Source organism: Alosa sapidissima, chromosome 1 (genome assembly GCF_018492685.1).
Source record: "Alosa sapidissima isolate fAloSap1 chromosome 1, fAloSap1.pri, whole genome shotgun sequence".
In the NCBI taxonomy this organism is placed as follows: Eukaryota; Metazoa; Chordata; class Actinopteri; order Clupeiformes; family Clupeidae; genus Alosa; species Alosa sapidissima.
Window position 1 is genome coordinate 22,546,288 of NC_055957.1, and position 15,052 is coordinate 22,561,339.

The window sequence follows — 15,052 nt, forward strand, 5'->3', positions numbered from 1 at the left end:
CAGCAACTGGAATCCATGCATTTCCACTGAATTATTTTTGGAATCTGATCCCTTATCATACCTGTTCATTCTTACTCGTTGCTCGACTTATCGTGACTAAATTCAAGATGGCTGCAAACGCTAAACTTCGTGAAGATACTGTCTGTATAAATCGTCTTGTAAGTAAACTACCAGTGCTTTTTCAAAGTTCTCAATGTCTCGTTTTAAATGTCAGGGCCCTCGGAAGTCTACCAATGAAGTGTGGAGATACATTGAGCCTCGTAAATGGTGTAAAACAGTGATTTATTTGCATGGCTAGCCCGATGCCGAAGCACCACCATTGAAAAAGCTGTTGGTAGCATCGGCTAACTAGCGCCAGATTTTGGAGTGCAGGGGACAAGCCGAGATGGGCTGTGAGACATTCGTTCACACTCGGTATCATGTTTCAACACACTTTAGAAGCTAGGTCAATATCACACCGGAATTCTCCTTTAAGGGTTTCCTTCAAGTGATAGGCCTAGAAGACTTCTAGGTTTATGTGGGCGGGGTTTCGCTAGGAAACGTCACGAAAGCTTCCGTCTTCTAGCCTCTAGCCTGGTTTGGGTTTGGGCGAAAAGGGACAAATTAGCCGCGCCCCCAACCTTAACCTGGGACATTTCGTGCAAGGATAGTTGTCTCTTTTTTGTATGTCACAGGGGACCCTAAAACTTCAGCTCTTTCCAGGACATACAGTAACGAAGCTTTTGTCTATAGTCATCTCGATTCCGAAAGCCCAGACCGTTTGTACGGTATCGTTAACTGTTAGCTAACGCTATGTTAGTGTTAGCTTGCTAATAGGTCGTCCTCTCGTTTAGTGAGAATTAGCAAGTTATGTATTGATAGCCAAATGTGCCTATCCTAGATGCTAGCTTTGATGGCTGGTTTACCTACATGTAGTTATGCGTTTTGGTCGAGTGTACTCTGTTATGTGTTGCTAAACCTCGCGATAGCCAGTAGAAGGGAAAATCATTGCATTTGAAGTAATGTTAACACACTCTTTTGGCTAGCTAACGTTAGCTGATATGTTAAATGGGAATATACTGTTAGTAGTAAGTCTTGCTAGCTAGTGTGGCACGTTACTAGTCTGAAGAATTGCTAACAGACTTAAATGTAATGTTAGACCACTTCATGTCGGCATCAGAAAAGGCTATTAGTAAGTGTCTAGCTTGGCTCATTAGTTTCAGTGTAGTTTCATATGCATACAGCTCAACAAAGCTATTTTACCTACTCTCAATTAGCTGTCTGTCGGTAATGTCATGCTAACGTCAGCTGGTTAACTTTGGCTCTAGTAAGCTTGTTAACTTAGCTGACTAGAACCTAACTGACAGGTTAAGTTGCCAGGTATTCTACGGCGTTTGTTCGATTTGACATCAGTTAGTTGTGGGTGTCCAGGTATGCTGCTTAGTTTATAAGTTAATACTTGATATAAATAAATCTTTGAAATTCACTATGACTGTAAGATAGCTATCATAGCTAGTTGGTTAGCTTTATCGCCTTTGCTGATTTAGCTGATCAGGTGTGTGTTAATTGTTTTGTTGACACCATCCTGTGACGGAGCGACTGTAACTTTAAAGCAACCCCTGTTTAAATTGTATTTTTGTAAGTGGAAAGGGTTATCCAACGTCATATATCTTAAAAGAGCACATCTACAGGTTGATATAGGCTGCTAAGTAAGCTAGAAGTTGAAGACATCTGACTGACAGATAAGACATGGCCCCCAAAAGACGACCGGTGCCGCTCAACATCTCCACTGTTGGGGAAGGACAGCCCACGTCCACCACTATAGATGCTGCTTCTGAGTAAGTGCAATGTGGTTGATGTGGTGTGCTCATTACCGTCAGTGAGTGCTTACTAGAAATGACTGTTTAGCACTCCACTTCCCCCAGGGTGGTGGGTGCCAGTGCAGACCTTGTTGAAAGCACGGAAACGTGTAGAGGGTAGCAGAGGCACACCTGTAGCGGTCCACTTGTTGCAGTCCATATATGGCCTGGAGCTTAAACGTGTGCAGTTGAAGCAGTGCTCATAACAATGTCATCTTTGGTTGTAAACACCTGTGATTGTGGCTCATCTGTTGGGTCATGAATGATCTAAAGTGTGGAGCTGTAAGCTGTAAGCCGGTTAGATTCTGTGTCATCACCAGACTGGACTGTCTACTAGAGATTGTTAAGCAGAGTTATGATTTTGACACATTGAGTGCTTGTATGTTAAATTTGGAAACACTTCCACCAGCAGCTTAAGAACCTTGCTGTGTAGATATGGCCAATCTCCCCTGTTGGTCTGCTCAACCTACCCACACATCTCGTCTCTGGCTATATCACACCTTTAATATTATCTTCCTTCTCTATCTCTCTCTCTTCTTGGGCCACACAATTTGGGAAATATATTTAATTGTGATTTTGTCTGATAGATATTATGATTGCAATTTGATTTGCAATTCATTTTTAAAAAATTAATTAAATATTCCCAATTTTGCTTTAAGTTGAGCCACTTCTGAATGGTGAGCACGCCTAGTGCATGAGAGGCACAACACTCCGGTTAGGTGAACTTCACTGTTCTTAACTTTGCAATTCAACATAAGAACAATCGAAATGAATAGTTAGTATAACAAAAAAGACTATTACAGTATCATACAGTTGTAGTGTATTAAAAGGTCCTGTGAACCCCTCTCTGTCCTGCCTGTGAGGGCTAAGCTGGAGTAGCTGGATCTAGGATCCCCCCCAACACACATACACACACACACACACACACACATCTCTATGGTTTCTGTGTCTCTCTGACACACTCTTGTCCTGTTTCTCCGTGCGTGTGTCCATCAGGGCCAACCTGGAGGCCCTGCAGAAGAAGCTGGAGGAGCTCGATCTGGATGAGCAACAGAGGAAGCGCTTGGAGGCCTTCCTTACCCAGAAGGCCAAAGTGGGCGAGCTCAAAGACGACGACTTCCACCGCATCTGCGAGCTGGGTGCTGGCAACGGTGGCGTGGTGAACAAAGTATGCCACAAGCCCTCGGGGCTGGTGATGGCACGCAAGGTAAGGATGCTGCTGCCACCCATCACATGACATACAGGGATCCCACACCATGGGTCATGTAATTTCTGAAATGTCATGCAATTTTAAAAAGTCTTGTCAATACAAAGCCAAGTCATTGGATATTGGGGAATTTAGTTAGTAGCATGTTCAACATTTTCCATGCAGTAATATTTACCATGCAGTAAAAACCCAAAATGCAGTTTGGGTTAATTCACATGCTTCATGCAACACTGCTGTGGCTATATATTTTTTATCTGCTCAGTCAGCACAAAGGCAAACATTTTTCTGTACAAAGGTCATGGAAATTCAGCATTTTGGTCAATTAAAGAAAGGACAGGGAATTTTACGTTTGACTTGGAGTGGGAACCCTGAACAGCACTCCTGTGCCTGTGCGGGCCGACAGCTGGGTGAGGGCTGCCTTAAACTGGCTGTGGGGAATTCACCGCTTGATGCTATACTGGTCAGACAATACTGTGGTCAGTATACTATCCACGATTGCAAGGCTTTTAAGTTCATGCACTGTGCACATGTTTGCACTGTCAACTCTATGCTACTTATGGAGTTTATGCGGGAGACACAGCTGCAAGAGCAGAGGATCTAGTTAACTTTGAAGCAACCCAGATCTTGTCACATGGCTCTGCGCTGGAGAGTGGAATTCACTGCTTGGTGCTGCACTGATCAGATGATATTCACATTACACTGCCAGTCTAGCCACAGCTCCCTTTGGAGAGTGATTGTTTAGGCAGCCAGTGGAATCTGATGCTCCAGACTTTAAGCAGCATTTGCTCTTTCTGTGTAAAACTAGTAAGCCTGACTGCCTGTGTGTCTGCTAAGCTCTTTCTGTGTAGAACTAGTAGTGAGCTAACTAAACTGTGTGTCTGCTCAGCTGTTTCTGTGTAGAACTAGTAAGCCTGACTGCCTGTGTGTCAGCCCAGCAGTTTCTGTGTAGATCTAGTGAGCTAACTGAACTGTGTGTCTGCTCCGCTGTTTCTGTGTAGAACTAGTAGTGAGCTAACTGAACTGTGTGTCTGCTCAGCTGTTTCTGTGTAGAACTAGTAGTGAGCTAACTAAACTGTGTGTCTGCTCAGCTGTTTCTGTGTAGAACTAGTAAGCCTGACTGCCTGTGTGTCAGCCCAGCGGTTTCTGTGTAGATCTAGTGAGCTAACTGAACTGTGTGTCTGCTCCGCTGTTTCTGTGTAGAACTAGTAGTGAGCTAACTGAACTGTGTGTCAGCCCAGCGGTTTCTGTGTAGAACTAGTAGTGAGCTAACTGAACTGTGTGTCTGCTCAGCTATTTCTGTGTAGAACTAGTAGTGAGCTAACTGAACTGTGTGTCTGCTCAGCTCATCCACCTGGAGATCAAACCGGCCATCCGCAACCAGATCATCAGAGAGCTGCAGGTGCTGCACGAGTGCAATTCGCCCTACATCGTGGGCTTCTACGGAGCCTTCTATAGCGACGGAGAGATCAGCATCTGCATGGAACACATGGTGAGAGATGGATGGGTGGGTGTATGGATGGGTGGATGATGTATGGATGGGTGGATGAATTGGTGGGTGGGTCGATGGAGGGATGGATGGATTGATGGGTAGTGAGATGGAACTATAAAGGAAGAAGGGTAGCTCCAGACATGGATGCTTAGTTGATTGTTATGGAGCCTTCTACAGTGAGGGAGAGATGGACATCTGCGTGATGGGAAGGGTGACTGATGGATGGGAGAGAGAGGAAGAAGGAGAGGAGACATAATGGGTTACTACAGCAACTGAGATCATCATCTGCCTAGAAACATGCTGAGAGATGCATGTAGGGGGAGGATGGAGGAAAACAGAAATGGATGGATGTAGAGGGGAAAGAATAGAGAGAGAGAGAGAGAGAGAGAGAGAGAGAGAGAGAGAGAGAGAGATGCAAGGATGGAGGAAATGAGAGAGAGAGGGAAGGATGGATGTAGAGGGGGATGGATGGAGAAGGAGAGAGAGATGGATGTAGAGGGGGAAGGATGAAGAGAGAGAGAGAGGGAAGGATGGATGTAGAGGGGGATGGATGGAGAAGGAGAGAGAGAGATGGATGGATGGATGTAGAGGGGGAAGGATGGAGAAGGAGAGAGAGAGATGGATGGATGGATGTAGAAGGGGAAGGATGGAGGATGAGAGGGAGAGAGATGGAAGGATGTAGAGGGGGAAGGATGTAGGAAATGAGAGAGAGAGGGAAGGATGGATATAGAGGGGGAAGGATGTAGGAAGAGAGAGAGTTGTGTAAAGTTGCCTCTGTAATGGAAGATGATGTCTCTGGCTGTCTTCCCCACTATCCTGTGTAGCGGTCCAGGAGCAGTGTGGGAGTAGAGTCGTTTAGGAGGTGTCTGTAATCTCTCCTCATCTGGCCTGCAGGACGGTGGATCACTGGATCAGGTGCTGAAGGAGGCCAAGAGGATCCCAGAGGAGATTCTGGGTAAAGTCAGCATAGCGGTGAGTATCTCACACAGTCCACATACCTGAAGGACTGATTGATCACATTATAGAATAACTTTTAAGGCAGAACACTTCCATTCCTGAACAGAGTTTATTTAGTAAGTGCCACATTATGTAGTCATTCATAGGCAAAAGTGGTGACCCCACTGGTCATGATACACCTTCATTTAATGTGTCGTATGTGAATAACCACGGTCCAAGTACTAATGTCCTTCATCCATGGTCATTCAGACCACAAATGTCATTGACTTAAGTGGTGTGTTTAAGATAAGGCACAGAGCTGAATTTGCCCAAGACTGCGAGGGCCTGATAATGCCAGAGGTTTCCCTGAATGAAACAATGTGGTGAGAACAGGCATGAGAACATGAAAGTGATGTTCCTCACGCATGTTTGTTCTCAGGTTCTAAGGGGTCTGGCGTACCTCCGCGAGAAGCATCAGATCATGCACAGAGGTGAGACTGGAACTAGAGAGCAGTACACACACAGACACACACACAGACAGGCGGACTCAAATCATAGAGTTAAGAATAAGGCTGGAGAGCAGTCCTAAAATCACTATGCTCAATGTTCAGTCTCTCCAAAGACATAAAGCCCTCTAACATCCTGTTGAATTACCATGATTAACACACACACACACACACACACACCTACCTACCTATCAATTCCCCATGCTCTTTACTCTTCCTCTTTGCAGACGTAAAGCCCTCTAACATTCTGGTGAACTCTCGTGGTGAGATCAAGCTCTGTGACTTCGGGGTGAGTGGCCAGCTCATCGACTCCATGGCCAATTCCTTTGTGGGCACTCGCTCCTATATGTCGGTAAGTGGCAGGACACCACACACATACACATGTGTGGCAAAATATAATGTAGATCAGTTGTTTGCCATATTGAACCAACTTGTATCTAAATCAAAACAGTTCTGCAACACTGCCTATGTAAGCTACACCAGTTAAATCATGAATCCTCTGACACAATAAGCACGGTGGTTCAGTGAGTAGGGCTGTTGTGCAATATACTGTTGGAGTAGGTCTACTGTTTTCGCTAGGTGGTCAGTGATTTTTTTTTTTTTTTTTTTTTTTTTTTTTTTAAAAGTGGTCCTTGGTCTGAAAAAGTTTGAGAAACATTGACATATATGGTCGTGTGTGTGAGTGTATTAATTAGAGTCCGTGTGCCCCTGCTCTATATATGGTTGTGTGTGTGAGTGTGTTAATGAGTGTCTGTGTGCCCCTGCTCCCCCCAGCCAGAGCGCCTGCAGGGCACCCACTACTCTGTGCAGTCGGACGTGTGGAGCATGGGCCTGTCACTGGTGGAGCTCTCCATCGGCCGCTACCCCATCCCCCCGCCGGACCCCCGCGAGCTCGAGGCCATCTTCGGACGCCCGCTAGTGGACGGAGCGGATGGGGATACTCAGAGCACCTCACCCAGACCAAGACCGCCCGGGAGACCAGTCAGTGGTGAGATCACGCACGCACACACACGCACACACAAACAGATACAGAGAGAGCGCCTCACCCAGACCCAGACCGACCGAGAGACCAGTCAGTGATGAGATCACACACACACACACACACACACACACACACACACACACACGCACACATACACATTAGCATGCCGAAAGACGACGAAGCGGTCACTAACCCTGAGTGTCTCTTCTGTCCTCAGGGCACGGGCCAGCCATGGCCATCTTTGAGCTGCTCGACTACATCGTCAATGAGGTGAGAACACACACCTCACAAACCTGCCGTATCAACTTGAGTTTCACAACAACACTGTACACACACACACACACACACACACACACACACACAAACTCCTCCTATCATCTTGTGAGAGAGATTTAGTGGTGCCAGAGCCCGTCTACGGAGAGCCTCCCCACTCTCTATTAATCCCATACAAACCGAATTTGGCTGCAGTTCACCAGAGTTCACCTAGATGGTGATCGCGGGCGAGTCCAAAATGGGGTCCTATGGAGCTACATGGCTAAATTTATTGTTTTCACCTATTTAACAACTGAAACCCTCAGATTTTATTTTGTTTTTCGCAAAATGGATATGGATTATCAATCAAAAGTGAAATAATCCGGGAGTCATGTCCTTTCGTTGTTGGGTCGTTGTTGCCCATAACACGCTAGGATTGTGCTAATGAATGACGTCATCGACACGTTTGAAAAGCTTTTGCTTTTTAGAACAATCAAGTGACTTTAAAAAATATAATACTCAACCAAGTGTATTGTCTTTGCCTCCCCTTTCGAATACAATATTCAAATTACTTGAAAAAAAATTATATCCCGAGAAAAGTGGATTTTGAGGGGTACAGCTCCATAGACCTCCATGCATTCTGCACTCGTGGACGAGCGCCCTCATGTGGAACCACAGCAGGAACTGCAACCAGTTCAGAAACCGGAAGTTTTCCGAGAGTGGAAGTTCTCCCCTTATTAGACATTCTCTGGTGGTGCTTTTGTGCTAAACATGAGCTCTTCCTGCTGCATTCTGATTGGCTGTTCTGTCTCCTCCTCCAGCCCCCTCCCAAGTTGCCACAGGGCGTGTTTACCTCAGACTTCCAGGAGTTTGTCACCAAATGGTAAGTGGTCTCCTTTTTGAAACCATGGAAACCTCGTTGGTTTGTTGATGTTGACTGTTGTCAACATTTATTTGTGTTGTTTTTTATTTGTGCAGCCTCATAAAGAACCCTGCAGACCGTGCGGACCTTAAGATGTTGATGGTGAGTTTTAATAATCTGACCTGGCAAACGTTTTAATTCAGACAGAGGTTCAGTAGGACATAATGTTATTAGCAAGACATATTTTGTATATTGTGGTTTGTAATGTTGAAACTGGTCTTAAACTGATCACTTGAATTCCAACACCACTGAATTTGTGTGTGTGTGTGTATATGTGTATGTGTGTGTGTGTGTGTGTGTGTGCGTGCGTGCGTGTGTGTGTGCGCGCGCGATGTTGTGTTTTTGCAGAACCATACCTTCATTAAGCGCTCTGAGGTGGAAGAGGTGGACTTTGCTGGATGGCTCTGCAAGACCATGGGCCTAAACCAGCCCAGCACTCCGACACGCATCACGGACTGAGACACACACACCCACACACACACACACACACACACACACACTGTGCTAAGTGACAGATTCTCTAGCTCGCATATACGTACATGTACCAACTTGATGCCTGTGCTCTGTACTTCCACAGTGTGTGACACACACACACACACACACACACACACACACACGCCAAGTATGGTAGAGTCTGAGTCACCAGTGTCATCAGGACCCCCCCCTCCCCCTTATGCCCTGCAGGGATATCCCAAGATGCTTTGGGGCAACTTACAAGCCCCACACCATCGGTGCCCCATTAATGCATCATTCTGATAGGTTAATGCCTCTGTCAGTCACTTTCCCTCCACTTCCATTGGCCCAGTGTTTGGTCCTGATGTCCAATCGGGAATGAGGTGTGTGTGTGTTGCAGACACGGCACAAATGGCACCTTGGGGGGTTCACGTCAAGAGGACTCGGCCTCCACAGACTGTAGACGGTGTGGTCTCTGCTCTCACAGACTGTAGACAGCGTAGCCCACTGATGCTAGCAGGATCATGCTAGTACTAACGTGTTTAGCAAGATGTCCGATTCTCGAGTCGAGCTTAGACATGCACTGTGAAGGCAGCACAGAAGTTATCAGAAGTAATTTCAATATCTTACACACACACACACACACAGAAGCGTGCATCATACTGGCCTTCCTCATTCACCTGGTACCACAAAGAGAAAGACCAAATCTGCACTCAGTTACAACATCCCAAATGGACATAGAGTATATATATATATACTATATACATTTATTATATTAGCGAGGCATGGGCCTCAACTGGGCGCAGTGATATTTAAGTATATTTCAGATATATTTCAGCTTTGTGAGTAAAAACTGAACTGAACTTCCTGGTGGCTGCGCATGCAGAACTCTGTTGCGTTTGTTTTCCATGTTCCCTTTTTGCTTTTTCCATGTTTCCCGTTTGTTGCTTTTTCCCTGTTGCTTCCTAGTGTCTCTCTTTGCCAGAAGTTCAAAAGCTGCTGCAAGGGTGATTTGATATGTATACTCTTATGTATCTGGGGAAATGGACAGGAGTGTTGTTTGTTTTTGTTTTGAGTTTTTTTTTTTTTGTGTGTATACATCACCACCCCCCACACACACACAGGTGTCTGCATTTTGCTGCACCTCTCGTATGTTCTCAAACAGCTGTCTACCATCTTTACACACAACCCCACACACATAGGATGCATCTGACAGGGTTATGCGTTTTGCCCCAGCGTAGGTTAGTATTCCCCTGTCAGTTGTAGAATAATAAACAGCTTACAGCTTGCGCCATGAGTGCTGTAGCCAGCAGTCAACCCTTGAACAGGGGCGTTATTCTCTGTTCCTGGATCAGTGTTGGCTCCAGACGTGGTGTCCAATTCAGAGATGTGTTTCCTAGGACGCTGTGGGACTGTCTACCATGCTGCAGAAGAGCGCCCTGAGCCCTGGCACATAGCCTGGCGTAACAGTGGAGTGGGGGGTGGGCAGTCCTGAGGGCATGAACTGAGCTGAGCCATCTAGGGGCTCACAGCATCTGTGGGTCAGGTGGCTATCAAGGGCTTTACCAGTGATGTAGGGCCATACTTGCTTATCTTTTGTTGAGAGATAATAAACAGTAGGTGATGGGGAGCTATATTGATTAACTAAGTTATATGAGAAGTCAAGTCTTAGTGTTCAGTACCTTATATACACACATCAGATTGGGGAGTTCTGAGGTGGGGGTGGCTTGGGCATTTTCTCTTGTCTTGTTTTCTTGCTCTTTTCTTTGGCGCTCTTGAACCTCCCTCAATCACAATTTCAAATGGAGAATGGCGCCACCTAGAGGCAGAGTTATGTTATTTTATTTTGGTCTTTTTAAATGTCATTATTGTCAATAAAAGATGGTGTGTAAGATCACAGCCTCTCTGTGGTTGGTTTAATTTCTGATTCGAGTGAAGAGAGTTCCCTCCACACAACACACACTCACACACACACTGACCAGTAACATTAAGAGTTTTGATCCTGTTTTAAATATTTGTTTCTAGAAAATGCAGCATCAAGTATTTGTAGGCCATTATTAAGCCTTATGAAAGTGAAGCGTATCATATCAAGGGTATGGTATACTAGGGCTGGGTATGGTTAAATTTTTTTGTAAAATAAATGGATGCATTTTTTTGTATAATAAATGGATCCGAACGCACATACAGCCATACATGCCTAAGTGGCACCCCCCCCACCACCACCACCCTCCTGGATATTTCCCGTTTTGGGCCTACTGCTTTCATCAATTTTATTTGCCCTTTTTTTTACAATAATTTACAAAATGTCCTTCTTTGATGTCAAGGTGAAAGCAGGTTTCTACAAAGTTAGTTATTTAATTGATTAAAAAATATATAATGCAAAATAAGCAATTACATAAATATTCACCGCCTTCAAGTCAGCATTTAGTAGATACTTCTTTGGCCACCATTAAAGCATGGAGTCTGTGTAGATAGGTCTCAATTAGGTCTGCACATCTGAATACTGCAATTTTACTCCATTTTCTTTGCAAAACTGCTCAAGATCTGTCGGGTTGGTAGGGGATTGGATGTGAACAGCTCTTTTCAAGTCCAGCTACAGATTGTCCATAGGATTGAGGTCTGGGCTTTGACTCGGCCACTCTAGAACATTCACCTTGATGTCTTTAAACCATTTCTGTTTTCGCTCTACACTTCAGCTCATTGTTATGCTGTAAAGTAAATCTTCTCCCAAGTCGTAGTTCTCTTGCAGACTGAATCAGATTGGAATCTCCAGGAATTCCATTTTGCTAGATTCATTTTACCTTTACCTTCACAAGCCTTCCAGGGCCTGCTGTCTACAAGTATCCCCACAGCATGATGCTACCACCACCATGCTTCAAATTAGGGATGGTGTGTTTGTGGTGATGTGCAGCGTTTGGTTTCCGCCAAAATTAGCACCTAATCTGATGGCCAAAAAGCTCAATTTTGGTCACATCAGACCAAAGAACCTTCCATTTCACTTTGGAGTCTCCCACATCATGTCTTTTGGCGACCTTTAGTCAAGATCTAATAATATTATATAAGAGTTTTGACTGGTGAAGAACTTGGGCAAAAGTTGCTCATCTCAGCTGCTGAAGCTTTCAACTTCTTCAGAGTTGTCATACAGTAGGTGCCGTGGTGACCTTTCCCACCATTATTCTTATTGAACGGTCACTCAGTTTGTGGTGACGGCCTGCTCTAGGCAGATTTGCCATATTCCTTACATTCCTTGATGATGGATTTCTCTGAACTCCAGAGGATGCTCAGTGTCTGGAACTTTGTGTTGTTTCCACCCCCTCACTTATGCTTTTCAAAAAGCTTTTGTCTGTGTGGCATGACTGGAGAAGTTGCTAGACTACGCCACCCCAGGAATTACGGGAGCAGGGAACACCCATTTATCTCTATCCCAAATAGTGTTGTGGTCAGGGTGCATGTTAGTGACCTTGTAGACCAGGGTTCTAAAGTGTTGTGGTCAGGGTGCATGTTAGTGACCTTGTAGACCAGGGTTCTTTAGTGTTGTGGTCAGGGTGCATGTTAGTGACCTTGTAGACCAGGGTTCAAGGCCTCATGTGGTCTCTGCTGTCTCCCCTCTCTATACAGAGTTCATATGGTTTCTGTCCACTAGAGTACAGTATAAAGAGGAAAAAACCTCTGAAAATCTCTGAACATAGATCCAATATCCGTCTCCATGACATTAGAAGTCCAGTAGCACTTCATTTCACACAGGCCTCGCACAATGTCTCGTCCTTAAGATATACAGGAATTGAACTGATAAAACCACCCAGTCGGGGAGGGGATGTTAATGCATTACTTCTTAAGAGGGAGGCATATTGGATATATACATTAGACACACTGTCACCACGCGGCCTCAATGAGGACTTCGATCTTAGGCCTTTCCTGTAGCATGGGCCCCATGTTGCACAGTCCTGACAAGAGACGCGAATTTGCACAATGTGACAATATATGCCATGCTGCACAACTTTGCACAGACTGTTTTTTGATATCTAGCTTATGTATACTTACCGCTGGCTGTTGTTTGACATATGAGATGTGGAGACATGCTTGTTCTATGGATATGTACTATCAGTGAACATGACATGAGTTCTGATACAGACGTTAACTTGCACAATGTGATAAAGAGTCGCCATTTTGCACATTTTTATGGATATGTACTGTAAGTGAACATGAGATGAGTCCTGATGAGAGATGCTAATTTGCACAATGTGGTGATAGACGCCAATTTGCACAATTTTGCACAGACTATTTGTATGACATCTAGCTGGTGATTTGTGATATGGGGTTTGTGTATACTTGCTTATTCTATGGACAGCTACTATAAGTGAACATGAGTTTAATGCCGACATGCTAATTTGCACATTTTGACAATGGATGCCAATTTGTACATTTTGCACTATTTTGCACAATTTTGCACAGTCTGTTTTGACATCTGACCGTTGTGTATCCTGTGGACAGAGAATGAGGTCATGTTTTTTGTAGTTGTTGGATTCCTGTAATTTTTGTATATAGTGTATGTAGGTGTTTCTGGAAAATGTAGATATGTGTATGGATGTATGTATGCACTGCATTACTGAACATGTATTGGCTATTGCTGTGATTGGATAATTACTTGCCTGTGTAACACCACTGTGTGATCATGTGATCACTTAATTGTACATATATGGGTGTCTTTGGATTGTTGACTCACGTCTGATGAGGGCTTGAGTGGGCCCGAAACGTCACGGTAAATAAGCATATACTGGTGTTGCGGACTTTTTCCCCTCTCTCCCTTCTGTCCACTAGAGGGCACTGGAATGCAGAACTAGGTCCCACCTGTAAACACCTTCCTCTGTTGTGTTTGTAGAGGGATTATTGATGACATAGAGCTGTCTGCACCCCCTTTAAAGCACTTATAAGACTGATATTTTAACTAGTGGGTCTGGGGATTCATTAGTGGATATTTAAGAATTATGGTTGAGGCGCAAACCTGATATGAGTGATTGAACTGACCAAACTGAGACAAACTTTGTGACAAAAGAAAGTTTAATGATGCTCATGACACTGTATGGCTAAATAATCATAAAAATGAAGTTTTTAAATATAAATATAAATGTTAATCAATGCATCACTTCATAACAAAATAAATCCTTTGAAATAGCAGTAAACATAAAGAAACATAGTGCTGATGTGTGGGGCAGCTGGATGATCATCTGGTATTGAGACTGGTATTGGTACCAGTCACACTGATGGATGCTTGATTTCTCCCCAGTTAATACCTGTTAAGAAGATTCAGCAGATTCCATCATCCTCGCAATCGGGTTTTCTTCATTAGGATTCATCAACACAGACATGCAAGGCTGTAGCCATTGTTTGTCTCCATAATTGTAATTTCAGCGTAAAATGACTATAGAGAAGAGATGTTAATGTTAGCCTAAAAGACAGACATGCAGTGCATTAATCCATCCATATACCACACACTTTAGGTCATCTGTGACTAAATCCGCCTATCGGAGTTCTTTTTTTGTAAAATGCCAACTCCCAAGGTCACCTGTAAATAAGTGTGTGTGTGTGTGTGTGTGTGTGTGTGTGTGTGTGTGTGTGTGTGTGTGTGTGTGTGTTAGTCATGACAATTGGGAATATTAATGGATGCTAACGTTATGTAATGGGCTGCTGGCTAGTTATGGAGGCCTATAGTTAGTTGTTAAAGTTTAGTTTGTGATTACATCTGTAAACTGTTTCAAACAGCAGTAAGTGATAGTTAATTGTAGTATAACAATGTATGCCTTTATATTGGGGGTGACATTATGATCATAGTTGAATATTGGGGGGACATGTCCCCCTCAAAGTATATTATGATTATAGTGTTGCTGACGTGTCAACATACGAACAGCTCAACTCCAGTCAGACTAATAACTCGGTAAAGCTTGTCCAGATGAAACCTGATAACTGTATTTAACGGTAAGTTTGTTAACTTTGCGCAGATCAAAATCATTTACACATGTACAGTAACTACTTGTGTACACTGATACATCACAGAGATCATACTAGTTGAGATTACACATGTAAACAATAAGTGGACACATTGACACATAGCACAGAGGATTACTTTGGATTGTGATTATATATACTGTATTCATCATACTTACATTAGTTCAGTCAGTTTATATGTAGGGTCTCTCTGTAGAGCAGAGAGCAGCTCCACTCCAGACTGCTGCAGTGTGTTGTTTCTCAGGTCCAGCTCTCTCTGACTGGAGGGGTTTGATCTGAGAGCTGAAGCTAGAGATGAACAGCTCCTCACTGTGAGGTTACACTTCCGTAGCCTGAGATAAACACACAATTTAATAACACATCGTCCATAATGCACACACAACACAACGCACGTTTCCCACCGCATCCAAGAACAAAAACAAAAAAAAACAAACAAAAAAAAAAAACATTTACTGTCACACAGG

At 44.1% G+C, this 15,052-nt stretch overlaps 2 protein-coding genes across 8 annotated transcripts in view; one reads left to right on the forward strand and one right to left on the reverse strand.

Moving 5' to 3' along the window:
- Positions 1-553: 553 nt before the first annotated feature.
- map2k2b (mitogen-activated protein kinase kinase 2b) lies at positions 554-10,484 on the forward strand. Of its 2 annotated transcripts, XM_042092616.1 has the most exons (12): positions 557-710; positions 1,671-1,817; positions 2,835-3,045; positions 4,388-4,534; positions 5,429-5,506; positions 5,910-5,961; positions 6,204-6,328; positions 6,751-6,964; positions 7,176-7,228; positions 8,032-8,093; positions 8,189-8,234; positions 8,481-10,484. In XM_042092616.1, the coding sequence occupies exons 2-12, from the start codon at positions 1,729-1,731 to the stop codon at positions 8,589-8,591; spliced, it is 1,188 nt and encodes a 395-aa protein (XP_041948550.1). In that variant the 5' UTR covers positions 557-710; positions 1,671-1,728; the 3' UTR covers positions 8,592-10,484. The 2 variants fall into 2 exon arrangements, with proteins under 2 accessions (XP_041948541.1, XP_041948550.1); XM_042092607.1 differs by having other exon boundaries at positions 554-1,817.
- A 3,153-nt stretch (positions 10,485-13,637) lies between these two features.
- Positions 13,638-15,052, reverse strand: part of LOC121709295 (NACHT, LRR and PYD domains-containing protein 12-like) — a 16,731-nt gene continuing 15,316 nt past the window's right edge. For all 6 annotated transcript variants that reach the window (XM_042092579.1, XM_042092560.1, XM_042092553.1 and 3 more), the window contains 2 exons: positions 14,747-14,920; positions 13,638-13,876 (listed from right to left, as the gene is read on the reverse strand). In XM_042092579.1, the coding sequence (XP_041948513.1) occupies positions 13,870-13,876; positions 14,747-14,920 (181 nt within the window). In that variant the 3' untranslated portion in view covers positions 13,638-13,869. The remainder of the gene's footprint in view (positions 13,877-14,746; positions 14,921-15,052) is intronic.

Coding starts and splice junctions, on each gene's coding strand:
- map2k2b (XM_042092607.1), top strand. CDS start 1,729: ATGGCCCCCAAAAGACGACCGGTGCCGCTCAACATCTCCACTGTTGGG. Junction 1,818..2,834: donor ACTATAGATGCTGCTTCTGA/GTAAGTGCAATG, acceptor TGTGTCCATCAG/GGCCAACCTGGAGGCCCTGC. Junction 4,535..5,428: donor GCATCTGCATGGAACACATG/GTGAGAGATGGA, acceptor TCTGGCCTGCAG/GACGGTGGATCACTGGATCA.